This window comes from Gopherus flavomarginatus, chromosome 20 (genome assembly GCF_025201925.1).
Source record: "Gopherus flavomarginatus isolate rGopFla2 chromosome 20, rGopFla2.mat.asm, whole genome shotgun sequence".
In the NCBI taxonomy this organism is placed as follows: domain Eukaryota; kingdom Metazoa; phylum Chordata; order Testudines; family Testudinidae; genus Gopherus; species Gopherus flavomarginatus.
Window position 1 is genome coordinate 8,066,520 of NC_066636.1, and position 14,887 is coordinate 8,081,406.

A 14,887-nucleotide genomic window follows, 5' to 3' on the forward strand; every position below is an offset into this window, starting at 1 on the left:
CACATCAGGAGTACCATCTGATCTGTGGTCATGGAGATATACTAAAGACTTTCTGGGTGGAGGTGTAAACATTTACAGTGCTCCTTCCAAGCATTTGGACTGGGAGGTGTGGGCTTCCACATACCGAATCCTGACGGGTCCATGGGGAGGATGCACATGGGACTGGATTATTCACCGAAACATCTGGGAAATTAGACCACTTGGTATACCTAACTGATTTATAGTCAGTGCCCCAATCCCTTAGTTGTCAGACAAACAGGATTCCACTCTTTTGTCCGTGCACTCATTCCTGAATTGTGGGTGGCTAAGCTCAAGAGAGCAGTTGTAAATATTTCTGCAGAGCTTGAAAAAAAACAGCTAATGCATTAATAAACGCTTTCCAAAAGTTGCAACAAAAGACTGATAAAGTAGCAGAAGTAACTTTGCAAAATAGACGTGTGCTAAATGCCATGAATGCTGAATTAAAGAGGGGCTTGTGCTCGCATTGGGGAAAAATGTTGCTTTGCTGTTAATCACTCTGGCTTAATTGACAAAAATTTACAAGCTATTAAGAATGTTGCTGTTGTTTTCCATGCTATATCTCTTGATCACACTTTTAGTTTTAAGGACCTCCACTCAGACCTTGGGTCATGGTTTACTAGCCCCCCCGTACAATTGTTAAATGGATATGTGTCCCAAGAGTCCCATTATGGTCCTCTAGGGACAAAGGGGGGATTGTTAGGCCTGAATAAAGATATAGCAGACAAAACCAGGTATGCCAACCTGACCAAAGTCAGGCTAACAGAGGTTTGTGGGTAATCTCTGAGTGGAAAACACTGAGAAGCAGCAGCATGTCTCACAAGCGCTGGGAAAAAGTGAGATAAGAGAGAAGCTGCATTCCTGGCATAGTACCAGATGTGCTGTGTTCGGGCAGCTCCTTCGAAGAACTGATAAGAGTCCTAGTTTCCCAGCCTCCTTGTTTTCGCTCCCTGGTTTTGTTCTTTGTTTGTTTTTAACTCCCCTACATTTCTAACTTTAGGCATGCATGTATACTAAAGGTGTCTAATTTCTAGTTGTTAGAAGAAGGGGGTGGGTTGCTCCAGTGAATAATTTATAACGCAACGGAACTGTCTATATAGGCTTATACTAAGATGTAAAGAGCAGGCTGGTTCTCTCTGGAGACGAGCTGCTCTCTATTGATGCGTGCACCTGTCAATAAAGAGCTTTTAATCGGACCTTGCTGGTGTTGCCTGTCTCTCTCGCGGTCAGACAACGAACTTTGCCGTCTGGGTTAGAGTCCCTGACACCTACACAGCTGTAGGAAGACAGCTTTAACTCCCAGCGCTGTACAGCTGCAAGCGTAGCCAAACCCTCTCTAAGCCGACCCCTTATGAGAGCAGCAAGGACTAGTGTGACTGGATGTCCCGATTTTTGGGTCTTTTTTCTTATATAGCTGCCTATTACCCCCACCCCCTGTCTGAGTTTTTCACATTTGCTGTCCAGTCACCCTAGCAGGGGTTGCACACAGGGCTGCATTAACCTTCAGGTGCTGAGGTTTCCCTCTCTCCATTCCCAGAGCCTGTGATCAGGAAACAGACATCAGGGCTCCCAGGTGCAGCACAGACCATGACTGAGATCAGACCCCATATCGTGCAAGGTGCTGTATAAACCCTGGCCAACATTGGGACACCCAGGGGGTTCCCCTCAATTTCCCTGAGCCTCTGCTGCCCAACTTCTTCTGACTCCCTCTGGATCAACCCCCCTCCGCCCGCAAAAAACCACCTTTCCAAACAGTCCTTCTTTCCCTGCCCCCTGATTCTGCTTTCACACCCTGGGACCATCTCCTCTCTTCCTCTCTCCCCCTCCAGGTGAAGCAGAGATGGAGGCAACTTCAGCCACTGGAGACAGCCCCAGCGAGCGCTGCACCCAGCCCGGCGGGGGGGAGGGGCGGTATTTGCAGACACAGGAAGGGAGCAGCTGGGAGCGCAAGAGGGGGGCGGGGGCTGTGCTGGGAAGAAGGAGGCAGGAGAACAAAGCCCAGAGACCCAACACTGGGCAGCTCCTGGGGGCGGGGCTCTGGCACAGCCCAGGGGCGGGGCAGCTCCTGGGGGCGGGGCTCTGGCACAGCCCAGGGGCGGGGCAGCTCCTGAGGGGGGACTCTGGCTCAGCTCGGGGGCGGGGCAGCTCCTGGGGGCGGGGCTCTGGCTCAGCTCGGGGGCGGGGCAGCTCCTGGGGTGGGGCTCTGGCACATTGTGAGGCGGAGCCCGGGCTAAGCAGCTGCTCTCTGGTTCTCCACGTGCTGCCAGCAGCGCTGCAGCTTCCCGAGCCGGAGCGGAGCCGCTGTTCTCAGCTGCAGCCAGGACCTGCCCCCGGCCCCGCTGGGATCCAGGTGGGGACAGAGACTGGGGCCCGGGGGTTCCCCTTGGTGTGGCTGGCGGGGGCGGGAGGGGAGAAGCCGGAGCTGCAGGCGGGGGAAGGGCGCTGTGACATTGTGACCCGGAGCCCCCGGGGAGTAAGAGATCCTGGGGGAAGGGAAAGTGACTCTGCCCCAGGGGAGCCTGGGAGGAGCCTCGGAGCCGCCTCGGCCCCAGTGGAGCTGCAGCAGGATCCGCCCGCCCCGCTGGGATGGGGGGGCGGGGCCCGGCCGTCGTGTGGGGGGGCGGAGCCTAGGGCAGAGCCTGAGGCCCGTCGGGGGGGGCCGAGGGGGAGCCCGGGGCCCGGCGGGGGGCGCGGTGTGTTAAATCGCTCCCCATAGCAATGTGCTACTCCCGGGCACTGCGCATGCCCAGTAACAGCCGCTGAAGCCGCTTCCCTTCCCCCTGCCCGGACCAGCCGTAACGTTCCGCCGGGCGCTGGGGGCGGGGCTGGAGCGGGGCGGGGGAGTAACAGGGAGCGTGCGGGGAGGGGGGCGCTGAGCAGGAAATTGATGGGCGGGGGCGGTCAGGCAGCTGGAGGCAGGGTCGGGGGGGGGGCTAAAGGGCACAATCCGGGCTGAGGGGAGGAGCAGGAGTTGAGCTCAGGTGGAGGCGCTGGCAGAGCCCCCCCCCTTTGGTGTCTGTGGGGTGTCAGGGCGGGGAGAAGCCGGAGTTGCAGGGAGGGGGAGGTCACTGGGGTGGAGGGCGGTAGATCTGTCTCTGTGCAGCCAGGACATTCCCGGGGTGCGGGGGGAGGTGAGTTAACTGGATCCTGTCCCTGTTTTTGCCACTTTGTCCCACACACACATTCTCTCAAGATTTCCCCTTTTCTCTCTCATTATCACACGTGGCTATAAAATCCAGGGAGATTTCCCCCCCACAACGATCAGCTCTCTAATTGCCTTTAATTTTCCCTTTTCTCTCCATACTTCTCAAATGTCAATTTAAAATCTCTCCGATGGGGGGTGGATTTTCCCACCCATTTTATCTGCAGCGATTTGTCCTTGTTTGGGTGGGAAATTGTTGCCCTGGGTCATTCCCCAGAACATGGCTCCCACTGGAGTGGGATAGGATGAGGTTCCCGTTCTCTGCCAGGGCAGGGAAGGGAAGGGAGGAGCACATCCCCCATGGAGACTGCCCAGACCCCATTTCCCAATCCCCCTGCTGCCCCCTTCCATTGTCCAGGGAGCCTTCCAGCTCCCCCCCCACCCCGTTAAATCAGCTCCTCAAAGGGCTCTGAGCTGCTCACGTGAATGGTTGCCCCGGGGCCGGGGGGGACCATCACATTCTGTTTATGTATTGGACAGTCATATAAAATCCAGTCCAACAGTCCCCCTTTTCCACTAGTTATTTAATAGCAACATCAAATCCCCTCCGATCTTGGTGGTTTTCTCTCATGTTATCAAATGTCGTTTGTGACAGGTTCTCTCTGCGTGTCTCAAAGATTGATATAAACTACCCCAAACATTTGCCCCACTTCTCTCTAGTTGTTTTAATTCTAATTGAATATGATGGGTTGTTTCCCAATGTGCTAAGATGCAGCCGCCTCTGGGGTGGATCCATGGTGGCCATTACTTGGTAGTGACAGCCCGTGGACCTTTCTTGCCCTCCAGGCCTTCCATTCTCCTGTTAAAGAAGCACCCCCCAGGCTCCCTCTGCCTGTGTGACTGGCCAGCAGGAGGTGGTGTTAACTTTCTAGCCACTTCTCACACTCTGTGAGGTAACACTTGCAGGGGCAGGGAAGGTGTCTGGGTGGGGACATTGCCGCTGAAGGGGCATTGTGGTAGGGGGAGGCCTCTGGGTGGCTGGGCAGGGGGTACCCTAGTCTGGTTGGTGGATTGTGGAGGTTTGGGGTTTTCGGGGGTGGTGGTTCTGATGTGCCCATCCCTGAGGCTATGGGTCCTGGAGGTGGGTATCGCTGGGGGCCTGGTGGCTGCAGAACAGTGGGGGTGGGTGTCTCTTGGGGAGGCGGGACAGAGGGTTAGAGGGAGCCTGGTTCTGTGCCAGGGGCTCTGTCTGTGCTTCCCCTGCTGGTTCCTGGTTTTCCTGCCATGCCCAGTGCACAGAGCTGGAGGAGGGGATCCCTGGCACTAGGTGAGGGCATGCCAGGGAAGCAGAGTGAGGGGTCCCACTGTAAAGCATCAGGGGGTCACACTGGGCAGAGGAGGGGGTCCCAGGCAAATGTCAGGGTAGATCATGCTGGAGGGTGGGGGAGTTCCTAGGCAGGCAGTGAGGGACTGAGTTCCCAGTGGGGGGGGTCCCTTGAGGGTGTCTCTGGCTGCTGGGGGCTATTGGTGGGGGGAACCCTTTGGGATTCCCAACCTGGCAATCATGGTGTGGTGGGGGTTCTCTGGCCGGTGGAGCTTTGAGGGGTATCTGGGGTCCCTGGCCAGGGACTCGGGGCTGCGTCCCAGGGAATATATGATGGGCCCCTGGCTGGGGGGTGTCTGGGGCCCCTGGCTGGGGGGTCTGGGCTCTGGGTACTAGGGGGTGTCTGGGGGCTGCTGCTAACCATGATCCTTCTCTCTGGTCAACTTGTGCCAGAGTCCTGGCTCCTAGTCACCAGGTCACCAAGTCCATTCCCCAGTCACGTGCCCTGTCACTGTGATAACTTTCTGTCCACTTAGCAAACACTGTTAGTGTGAAATCACAGATTTTGCTTTTCTCCTCTTTTGAAAACTGCAGGAACTTTCGGTTCCCTTTGGATAATTTGTGCCCCCAGTCCTTGTCCTAGATCTGCGGGGGTGAGGGAGGTGGGAAGGGAGTCAGCACTGCCACACGATGGTCTTTTCCACAGCATTCTGGACTCATTCTTTCTGAAATCCGGTGTCATTGAGACCATTGTTAATCCAGAGTCACTGTATGGAAAGACAAGGAGTGATTCCAGATGGACAGTGGGTCAAATGAGATCAGCCATTCTCCCTGTGAGGAGGGGCTCCCATTAGCTGCTCTCCCCAGAGAGCTAAAGGAGGGAAGCTGCTCAAACGCTCTGTCCCTCTCTGCTCAGGATATTGGGGTTCAGCTTCCTGGGTCAGAGACTGCAGCCTCCATTGTGATCTGGGAGACCAGGCTTGGCAGCTGCTGCTCCCCCAGTGGGGCTCTGTGCTGGGAAGTGACCTTAATTAAAGCTTCTTCTCTGCCCGGCCCAGGGGATGACTTTCTGCAGCTGGTCCTAGCCCCCTAGGGCAGCCCTGGGCCCTGTTACTACTAAATTCTGAGCCAGAGTCTCCAGGTAACTGAAAGACCTCAGGGAATGTCCTAGGGTCTGGCAAGAAAGTGACTCTGCACAAACACCACCACCTCATTTCTCCTCCCATTAGCGGTTGCCAGGAGGAAATCCAGCCATGGGAGAGCAAAGCCCCCAGGAATGGGACTGTCCCAGCCAGAGGGGCAGGGAGAGAGGACAGGGGAAGGAGAGACTGAAAGGGGCAGTGGGAGAAATGAATGTGGGGGAGAGATTTCCAGCTCTCTAGTCCACCCAGACACATGTATTGCTGCATCCTGGGGCAGAACCACTTTCCAGTGAACAAAACAAGGATCAGACAGAGCAAAAGCCAGTTCCTGACTCCATATTCCCCCTGCTGGGGTGTGGCTGCCGTGGGGTCAGTGTCTGAGGGAATCCCCCACAGTGACTCCTTTGGTTCTGCTCTTTTCTAGCCTTGTGTTCAGAGAAGGGGTGAGGGGAGAGAGAAGGGAGGTTAAAAATGTGTCTGTGGACTTAGCCTGGCAGGAGGGGCCAGGTCTAAATTGTAATAAACAGATTGAGCATTTCCCAGCATGACAGAATCTAGGGTGTCTGTCTGCAGGGAAAGGGCCTGGGGGAATTGTGATGTGAAATTAACTAAAACCGGTTCTGAAACGCCCACAACTGCCCTTCTCCCCCAGACAGGCTGCAGAATGACGTCCATGTTTTGCTCCAGCTCATCCCAGCCTGGCGTGGGACAGGGAAGAGAAATGGCTGCAGTGGAGTCAGTCCAGGTAGAGATTATCGGGGGGTTGCTGGTGGGTTCCTGCTGGAGGAAAGGGAGAGCAAATACACCAGAGGTGGGAAGGTTTGCAGAGTCTGGTTTGGAGGTTGGAGCGGGGCAGGAAATTCACAGCGTGGGGAAAGGAGGAGGCCAGGGTGTGGCAGACCTGCTGGGAGTTATTTACTAAGTGGCCTAGATTCTAGGAACAGACCCAGGAGGTTTGGAGGTGGAAATGCCCTAATTTGTGAAGAGAGAAAATAACCCACCTACATGGAGCTAGTCAAACTGACCAGAATCCTAGTGCTGGAGCCTGACCTCACTAACCAGCAGCTGCTGTGAGATATAAAGGGGACACCCATGAGTCAGGCTTATTGGAGCTGCCTCTCCCTTCATATCCCGCTCCTCACAATGAGGAGGGTGTTGGGCATCCTACCAGCGAGCTCTCCCTGGACCCTGCTAGGGGCTCCATCTCCTGTATCAGCCAATGGCTAGTAGGGGGGTGATGGATATGCTGGGAGAGATAAGGGGCTCTCTCTTCATCCCCTCACCCTGGCATTTGCTGGATACTCTGAGCCAGGTCGAGGTGGGACTCTCCTGACTATGATCCACCCAGAGCTTCCATTTGATTCACTCCTCTCTGCCACAAATAGTGGGGCTGTGAGTGGGGCAGCAAGTCCTTAGTGTTGGACTCTTGCTCTTTCAGGGGCCGGTGACCTTCAAGGAGATGGCTATGTATTTCACCAGGGAAGAGTGGGCTCTGCTGGACCCCACTCAGAGAGCCCTCTACTGGGATGTCATGCAGGAGAACTATGAGACTGTGATCTCGCTGGGTAAGGGTTCCTGTCCCTTCTGTTCTTGGAAGGGGAAATGAAGAGTGAAGGTTCACGCCACCCCCACAATGCCATCTGTACCCTGTCCTGTTTCAGCATCACCCCAATAGGCCAGTGACACACATACTACCAGAGACCCTCCTCTGCTGCAGAACACTTTGGGAACAGAGCACAGGAGCCGTATTGCACAGTGTCAAATATCTCCTGTTTGCTCAAGTGAAACTGGGGGTTAGGTCTGGCATAACTGTCCCATACCCCTAATCATTTTTGTTGCCCTTTTCTGAACCTTTTCCAATTCCAATATATCTATTTTTGAGATGGGGTGACATCTGCATGCAGTATTCAAGATGTGGGTGTATCATAGAATATCTCATAGATCATATTTGTAAAAACAGCAAATAAATCCGTCATGTCTATCCCTTTCTTAATTATTTCCTACATTGTTCACTTTTTTTCACTGCTGCTGCACATTGAGTGGATGTTTTCAGAGAACTATCCACAGTGACTCCAAGATCCATCTCTTGAGTGGAAACAACTAATTTAGACCCCATCATTTTGTATGTATAGTTGGGATTGTGTTTTCCAATGGGCTGCACTATGTGCTATCCTGTCATCTAGCACTGCTGAGATCCTGGATTCAGTAATATCCCTGCCCTTCCTGTTCCCTTTCTCCACCGAAACCCACCAGCCCATGCTTCCTGTTCCCAGCTTCCCCAGGATTCTCGCACTGTCTCTGAACCTCTCTGTCAGCAAGAAGCAGTGCCAGGGACACTTGCCCTCTGTCTGGAGTCTTCGATTTCTGGGACATGGATTTACTTTCTCTGTGTTGTAAGAGGCTCTGTCATAATGAGTGTCTGTGACGTTACCCAGAGTACAATCTGGACTGTTAAATAGCTGTGTCCCTCAGTCCTCCAGCATGGGGTGCCTTTTCCACTGTTTTCCCGCGAGAACAGCCCCTCTTGGCCAATTAACACACAGTCTCCAGCATGTAACTCACTCCCAGCTACACAGTATTGAGTGCTGCTAGACAGCCACTCATGAATTACACCTCAGGAGAAAACCAGCAAATTCTCAAGTGCCCAACTTTCCCCCAGAAATGTGCATCTTGCACTGTCCAGCACGCTACTGAACGACACAAGCTCATATGAAGTCTGTCATTTCATCAGTGCAAAATGACATGCACCAGCTTGTTATCCCAAACAGAGTTTCCAACACACTTCAATCCACACATACTGGTTAGATGAGGAATAAACCAAGATTGTTAACTACCAAAAACTAAAACTAGGCCCAGTCCATGAAAGGGGCACTCCCAGGAGAGACTGTATAAAGGCTGGAACATGAAACACCTTTGTAAACCTGAGACAGCTGCCTTGGGGACAATGACAGGGAGAATCCCCCAAAGTGACTCCTTTGTTTCTGCTCTTCTCTGGCCTCCGATTGTTCCTTCCAACGTGGAGTACTTTGCACTTGTCTCTACTGAATTTCATCCTATTTACTTCAGATCATTTCTCCCGTTTGTCCAGATGATTTTGAATTTTAATCCAATCCTCCAAAGCACTTACAACCCCTCCCAGCTTGGTGTTGTCCGCAAACTTGATACGTGTAAGAGAGAGACTGTTACTGGGAGGGTTTCCCCATGTGTCAGAGGGTTACACCCTGGTGGGAGGGGGCTAGGCCTGTACTGGAATAAGGTCACTCTGTGCTTCACAGTGTGCTAGAACCTAGAATGTGCATTAGCAGGGGAAAAGCTGGGGGGAATCGGCTTGTGGAATGGACAAAAGCCTAGTCTGAATTCTCACACCTTGCCCTTTTCACCCCGGCAGGCCAGAGAATAACATCCATGTTTCGCTGCAGATCATCTCGTCCTCCCAGGGGCAAGGAAATGGCTGCAATGGAGCTGGCTCAGGTAAGAGATTATCAGGGTGGCGGGCTCTGCTTGGAGGTTGAGGAGCAGTAAATGCATAAGAGGGTGGGAATTGCTAGAGGTGGTGGGAAGCAGGAAATATCTCGGGTGGAGAAAGGGAGGGGACAGCATGTTTCAAACCTGCTGAGACTTGTGTAGTATAGGGCGTGATGGGTTGTCACCCTCAGGAGGCAGTTTGTGGAGCTTCTGGGAACTGCTGTGTCCTCTAACCCTCACGCTGGGCTGGCCCTTCTCACACTGCTTTGCTGGAGATTTCGCCAGCCTCTCCAGGGCCTGTTATCACCCAACACAACAGCAGGTGGCGCCATGCAGCCAACTAAGCTACCTGAGTGCGTTACCTAAGCCACTCAAGGACAGATAGAAGACAAGAGCCAATTTCCCACTCCCCAACCTTGCACACTTGCTGTAGTATAAATCCAGAATGATACCATCTAATAGTGCACAGGGATCTCTATAATGCAAGCTCATTAATGTAGTTCCCCTTCCCCTCGATATGGGACAGATGTGCACAACAAGCTGAGATTTTCCCCAGACACTTCACTCAAAATACGCTGGTTAAGATAAAGCATCAAACAAGTTTATTAACTGCAGAAAGATAGATTAAGTGATTATAAGTGATAACAAACAGATCAAAGCAGATTATTTAGCAAATAACCAAAACTCAGACTAAGCCTAACATACTAGATGGATAGAATTTGAATTAGCAATTTCTCACCCTGACTGATGGTACAAGCATTCCCCCAAGTTTCCATACACAAGCCAGAAATCTCTTGATCCTGGGAGCAGCACTTCCCCCACATCCGTTTTTGTTTCTCAGGTGTTTCCAGGAGTTCTCTTGTGTGGAGAATGAGGCCAAGAGATGATGTCACACCCCACCTTATGTAGCTTTTCCATATGGTGGGAACCTTTTGTTCCAAACTCAGTTCCTAGTCCAGTTTGTGGAAAAATACAGGTACTAAAATGGAGTTTAGTGTCATGTGGTCTGGTCACAGGCCCTGCTGAATCATAGTAGCCATGACTCATAGGCTGGCTGAAACATTCACAGGAAGGCTAAGCTCTTCCACAGTCCATTGTCTTTGTTGAGCCATCAGCACTGTCTGGCTTCTTGATTGTTGTACCTGAAAGGCTCATTGTGGGTGTTACCCAGAGTAAGCACATTTGAAATACAGATACAGAGTCAATATCCATAACTTCAGATACGAACATCATATGTGCACACAAATAGGATAATCATATTCAGCAAATCAGAACTTTTCCAGTGACACCACACATGATGCATCTTCTACAAAATAGATCATAATTATGTCCTAATCATATTATAATCATACCACTATGATGAATATGGGGGTGTAGTGTCAGGTCCTAATTTCAAGGCACAGGAGTTGGGAATGGAACTTCCCCTCTTTGTGGAACAGGAAATAACCCTCCAGCCTGGGCTGGGACAACTTCCCAGACTCTCAGTGATGGAGCCTGAATCTACTGACATTTCATTAATTACCACCAACCCCAATCTTTGTGGCAACTGTAAACTTTATCAGTGATGATTTTGTACTCTCTTCTAAGTCATGGATAAGAATGTTAAATAGCACAGGGCCAAGAACCAATCCCTGCAGGAACCTGCTAGAAAGAAATCCACTCGATCATGGTTCCCCATTTACTATCAGAGTTTTTAATCTATTTAATGTATGCCGTGTTTATTTTGTATCATTCTAGTTTTTTTAGTAAAAATATTGTGGTGATCAAGTCATGTCCCTTACAGAAGTTTAGTTATATTACATCAATACTATTAGCTGCAACCAAACTTTTGATCTCATCCAATAAGGATATCCCGTTAGTTTGATAGGCTCTATTTTCTCTAAACCTTTGTTAATGGGCACTACAATTCTGACCTTCTAACTTCTATTCTTTATGATTGACTTCCCCTTTCTTCCATATATTTTATTTGGAGAGTGCTTGGATTCCTACCAGGGAGCCACTATCAGGGTCCAGAGACAGCCCCATCTCCTATATTAAGCTCTGGCTAGTAGCTATGTGATAAATGTGAAGACCCTGCTTCTGTCTGTCAGATGGGAGACACAAAGGTTCTCTCTTTCTACCCTCTGATGCCTCCTGGCTGCTGTAAGCAAGGTGAGGTGGGACTCTGTTAACATGTGCCTCCCGGAGCTTCCATTTCCCTGGTGCTGCTGTTCCGTGAATAGTGGGGTTGTGAGTGGGTCAGCAGGTACTGAGTATTGGACTCCTGCTCTTTCAGGGGCCGGTGACCTTCGAGGAGGTGGCTGTGTATTTCTCCAGGGAAGAGGGGACTCTGCTGGACCCCACTCAGAGAGCCCTCTACAGAGATGTCATGCAGGGGAACTATGAGACGATGGTCTTGCTGGGTAAGGATTCCTGTCCCTTCTGTTCTTGGAAGGGGAAATGAAGAGTGAAGGTTCATGCCACCCCCACAATGCCTTCTGTACCCTGTCCTGTTTCAGCATCACCCCAATAGGCCAGTAACATACATACTACCAGAGACCCTCCTCTGCTGCAGAACACTTTGGGGACAGAGCACAGGAGCAGCATCACACAATGTCAAATATCTCCTCTTTACTCAAGTAAAACTGGGGTTAGGTCCAGCATAATGAACAGAAGCTTCCTACCCCCAGCCTTCTCTCAAACCCTGAGCCTTCTCTACCCAAACCAGAATGTGCTTGGGGTGTAACAAGCAGGCGGCTGGAGTCAGAGCTGCCAGTCCAGGGTTACTTATCATACAGACACTCAGTGCGTCCGTGAACGCTGGCTGGGAGTATCCAGACAGGGGAGCTCCAGCAGCAGAACACTGAATCTCACCCAGGATTACAGATGACACAACTCCTCGCTGATCTGGATTGCACCCCAGCATGTGAAAATGGCCTAGGTTGGTAGTGACATTTCTTGAGACATGGAGAGTCTTGCTCCCATATCACCAGGTGTAATAAAAATAACAGGAAAGGCCAAATATGGAAAACTGATTGTTCAGCTTGCTTTTGACCTGCATCATATTTTGCAATATATTCCAAATAAGGAAATTAACGTGCAACGTATGTGTCATTGTTTGTGGTTTTAAGCTGTAAAAGGCTTGTGTGATTTTTAGCTCGGGAACAGTATTCCAATAGCTGTCGCCCCCTGCCTGCTTGTAACCAAGAAAAGAGCCTCAGGCTGAGCTGATTCAAATATTAATCCTGTGGTCGTTTTCCACAACAGCCTCAATAGGTCCCTGTGATGGAATGTAAGGCTACATCTAGACTACCCACCGTATCGGCGGGTTAAAATCGATTGCTCGGGGATCGATATATGGCGTCTCATCTAGACGCCATATATCGATCCCCGAGCACGCTTATATCGATTCCGGAACAACACCAACCCCAACGGAGTTGCTGATTTGACAGGGGGAGCCGCGGACATCGATCCCGCGCGGTGAGGATGGGTGAGTAATCCGATCTTAGATATTCGACTTCAGTTACGTTATTCACGTAGCTGAATTTGCGTATCTAAGATCGATTTCCCCCCGTAGTGTAGACCAGCCCTTAATGTCTTCACACCTTCCCCCTGCAGGAGAATGGCTGTTTGACCAGCTGTTTGCCTTGCTGTCTCTGAGGAACTGGTCTGTGGGTGTTCCCCAGAACTGTAACTTTTTCAGTAATATCATACTGTAAAATCTCACAATTTTACATACAGTGTTACTACACATTTTAACAGGAGGATAATATTCAGTAGGTTATGCGTTTTCTAATGATACCTCACAAGCCATACTGGGAACAAAATTGATCATAATTTTCTAGAAGAGTGAACACAGGGGTACAGATTGACACAGTGTCTGTGTGTGTGTTCCCAGCAGATATGTGGGTATTTCAATCCCTCATAAGCACAATGTTTGGCATCTTCAAGGACCTGGGGAACTGGTCCTGGGAATTCACTAGTTTAGCAAGTGTGAGACTGCATGAAATTGTGAGACACTTTGGTATTAATAATAAAATAATATAATCTGATAAAATTGCAATGAATCATGCTAGGTATGCCATGTAAAGTGTCAGTGAAAATGTTATGATTTGCCAAGTATGATAATTTTGTTTCTATGTTTCTATCACCTTTGTATTGTGAGTTACAGATATGTAGGGTATATCTGTATTTCCAGACTTGTGCAGTTTTTCTGGGTGACACCCCCAGACATATTGGCATCAACATTGCCTAGCGTGTTTGATGGCCCATTGAGGGTCATCAGCTGTACAATGAGCCCATGGACCAAGGGGATACACCTATTGAGTCAGCAAGACATGCCGGGGTTTGCCTGTGTAATGAAACCTCCAAAGCTTTTCCATGCCATGTGCTGTGAAGCTTGTGTTTGGGACACAGGAAGTACAAGCCACATGGCAAAAGGAATATAAAGCGCAGCTGCATCATTTCCATCTTGTCTTCAATCCCCCTTCCTACCTCTGGAGCAACTTCTCTACAAACTGAACCCTGGAACAAAGGACTGAATGACCCATCCAAGCTGTGGATGCGTTCCAGACAGACTTTCAAGCCAGCAACTCACCAATACTGCTAAGAACCTGATATATCCATTTTGGAATGTATCTGACTGCTTTTCCATTTAACTTCTTTCTGTCTTTCTTTCTTTTAAACCTTTAGTTTAGATGCTAAAGAATAGTCTGGAAGGATGGAATTTAACTTCATTCTTTCATTTGTTCTTTCTTCTAAACATTTAGTTTAACTGCTAAAGGATTGGCTGGCAGCATGGTATTTTGGATGAGATCCAAACCTGGGTAATGTGGCTAACCTTCTACCCACCCACTTCCTGGATCCAATTAGGATCACTCTCCTGCTGCCCTCTGGCCATGCTGTATCACAGTGAGCAGAGTTTTTAAATAACCTCTCACTGTACGGGACCTAGTTGCTGATTAGGAGTGAGAGAACTGTCATGCAATAAAGGGGGCCGTGTGATTTCTTTTTTCAGAATCTCGTTAACCAGTGTGTGGGATCAGAAGCACAGTTTGTGACTGGTCAGTGAGTTTAACTTCAGTGTTAACCACCAGTTTGGGGAGCATCTGCTCTCCCTTTTTCAGCCTGCTCTGACCTTGGCATTTTCAGTGAGGACTGCCCCAGGCACACTAGGTCACACTAAGCACTGAAGATAAATTAATAGAATGTTTTTGATGATCAAGTTGTATGAAATCAACTGAACTCCTTTGTTTTCTTTCATCTGAGCGGAGTTTCTGGTTTTCCAACGTGATATGATCTCCCAGCTGGAACAAGGGGAAGAGCCATGGGTCCCAGAGCTCCAGGGTTCAGAGGAAAGAGAGATCCTGAGATCTCTCCGCACAGATGAGGAAACATTAAACCAACTCAGAATCTGTAAGTGCCTGAAGGAAACATCTAGGATGCCCTACAAAGCTCTTGGGAAGTCTCTCAGTTCATTATTGTCCGTAGCAGAGGTCGCATCCGCAGGGTAAATATAGCTCAAGGCTTCCTATAGATGCTAGCAGACACCGGGCAGTAGCTTTCTCCCTTCCCCCTGTGAAGTTGGATGGGATGTGAAGGCTGAATTGATCCCCTCCTCTCTCCTGTTGGGAGGAGCTGAGTTCCTGATTTTTATTTGACCTCTGTCCAGCACTTGTTTTGGTTTGGCCTTCCCCTTTCCATCCCTGTTTGAGGTTTCTGTCTCTATCACAGCAGGTGATGCAATGACGTGTGAGGTTCAGCACAGACCAGAAAAAGAGCAGGGAAACCAGCCAGGGGAGGAAATGGATAAATTTA

At 50.3% G+C, this 14,887-nt stretch overlaps 1 protein-coding gene across 1 annotated transcript in view; it reads left to right on the plus strand.

Moving 5' to 3' along the window:
• Window positions 1-14,887, plus strand: part of LOC127037812 (zinc finger protein 333-like) — a 1,302,204-nt gene that overhangs the window by 707,573 nt on the left and 579,744 nt on the right. Inside the window, exons 5-6 of the mRNA XM_050929916.1 lie at window positions 7,065-7,191; window positions 9,015-9,097. Coding sequence (XP_050785873.1) covers window positions 7,065-7,191; window positions 9,015-9,097 — 210 coding nt within the window. The remainder of the gene's footprint in view (window positions 1-7,064; window positions 7,192-9,014; window positions 9,098-14,887) is intronic.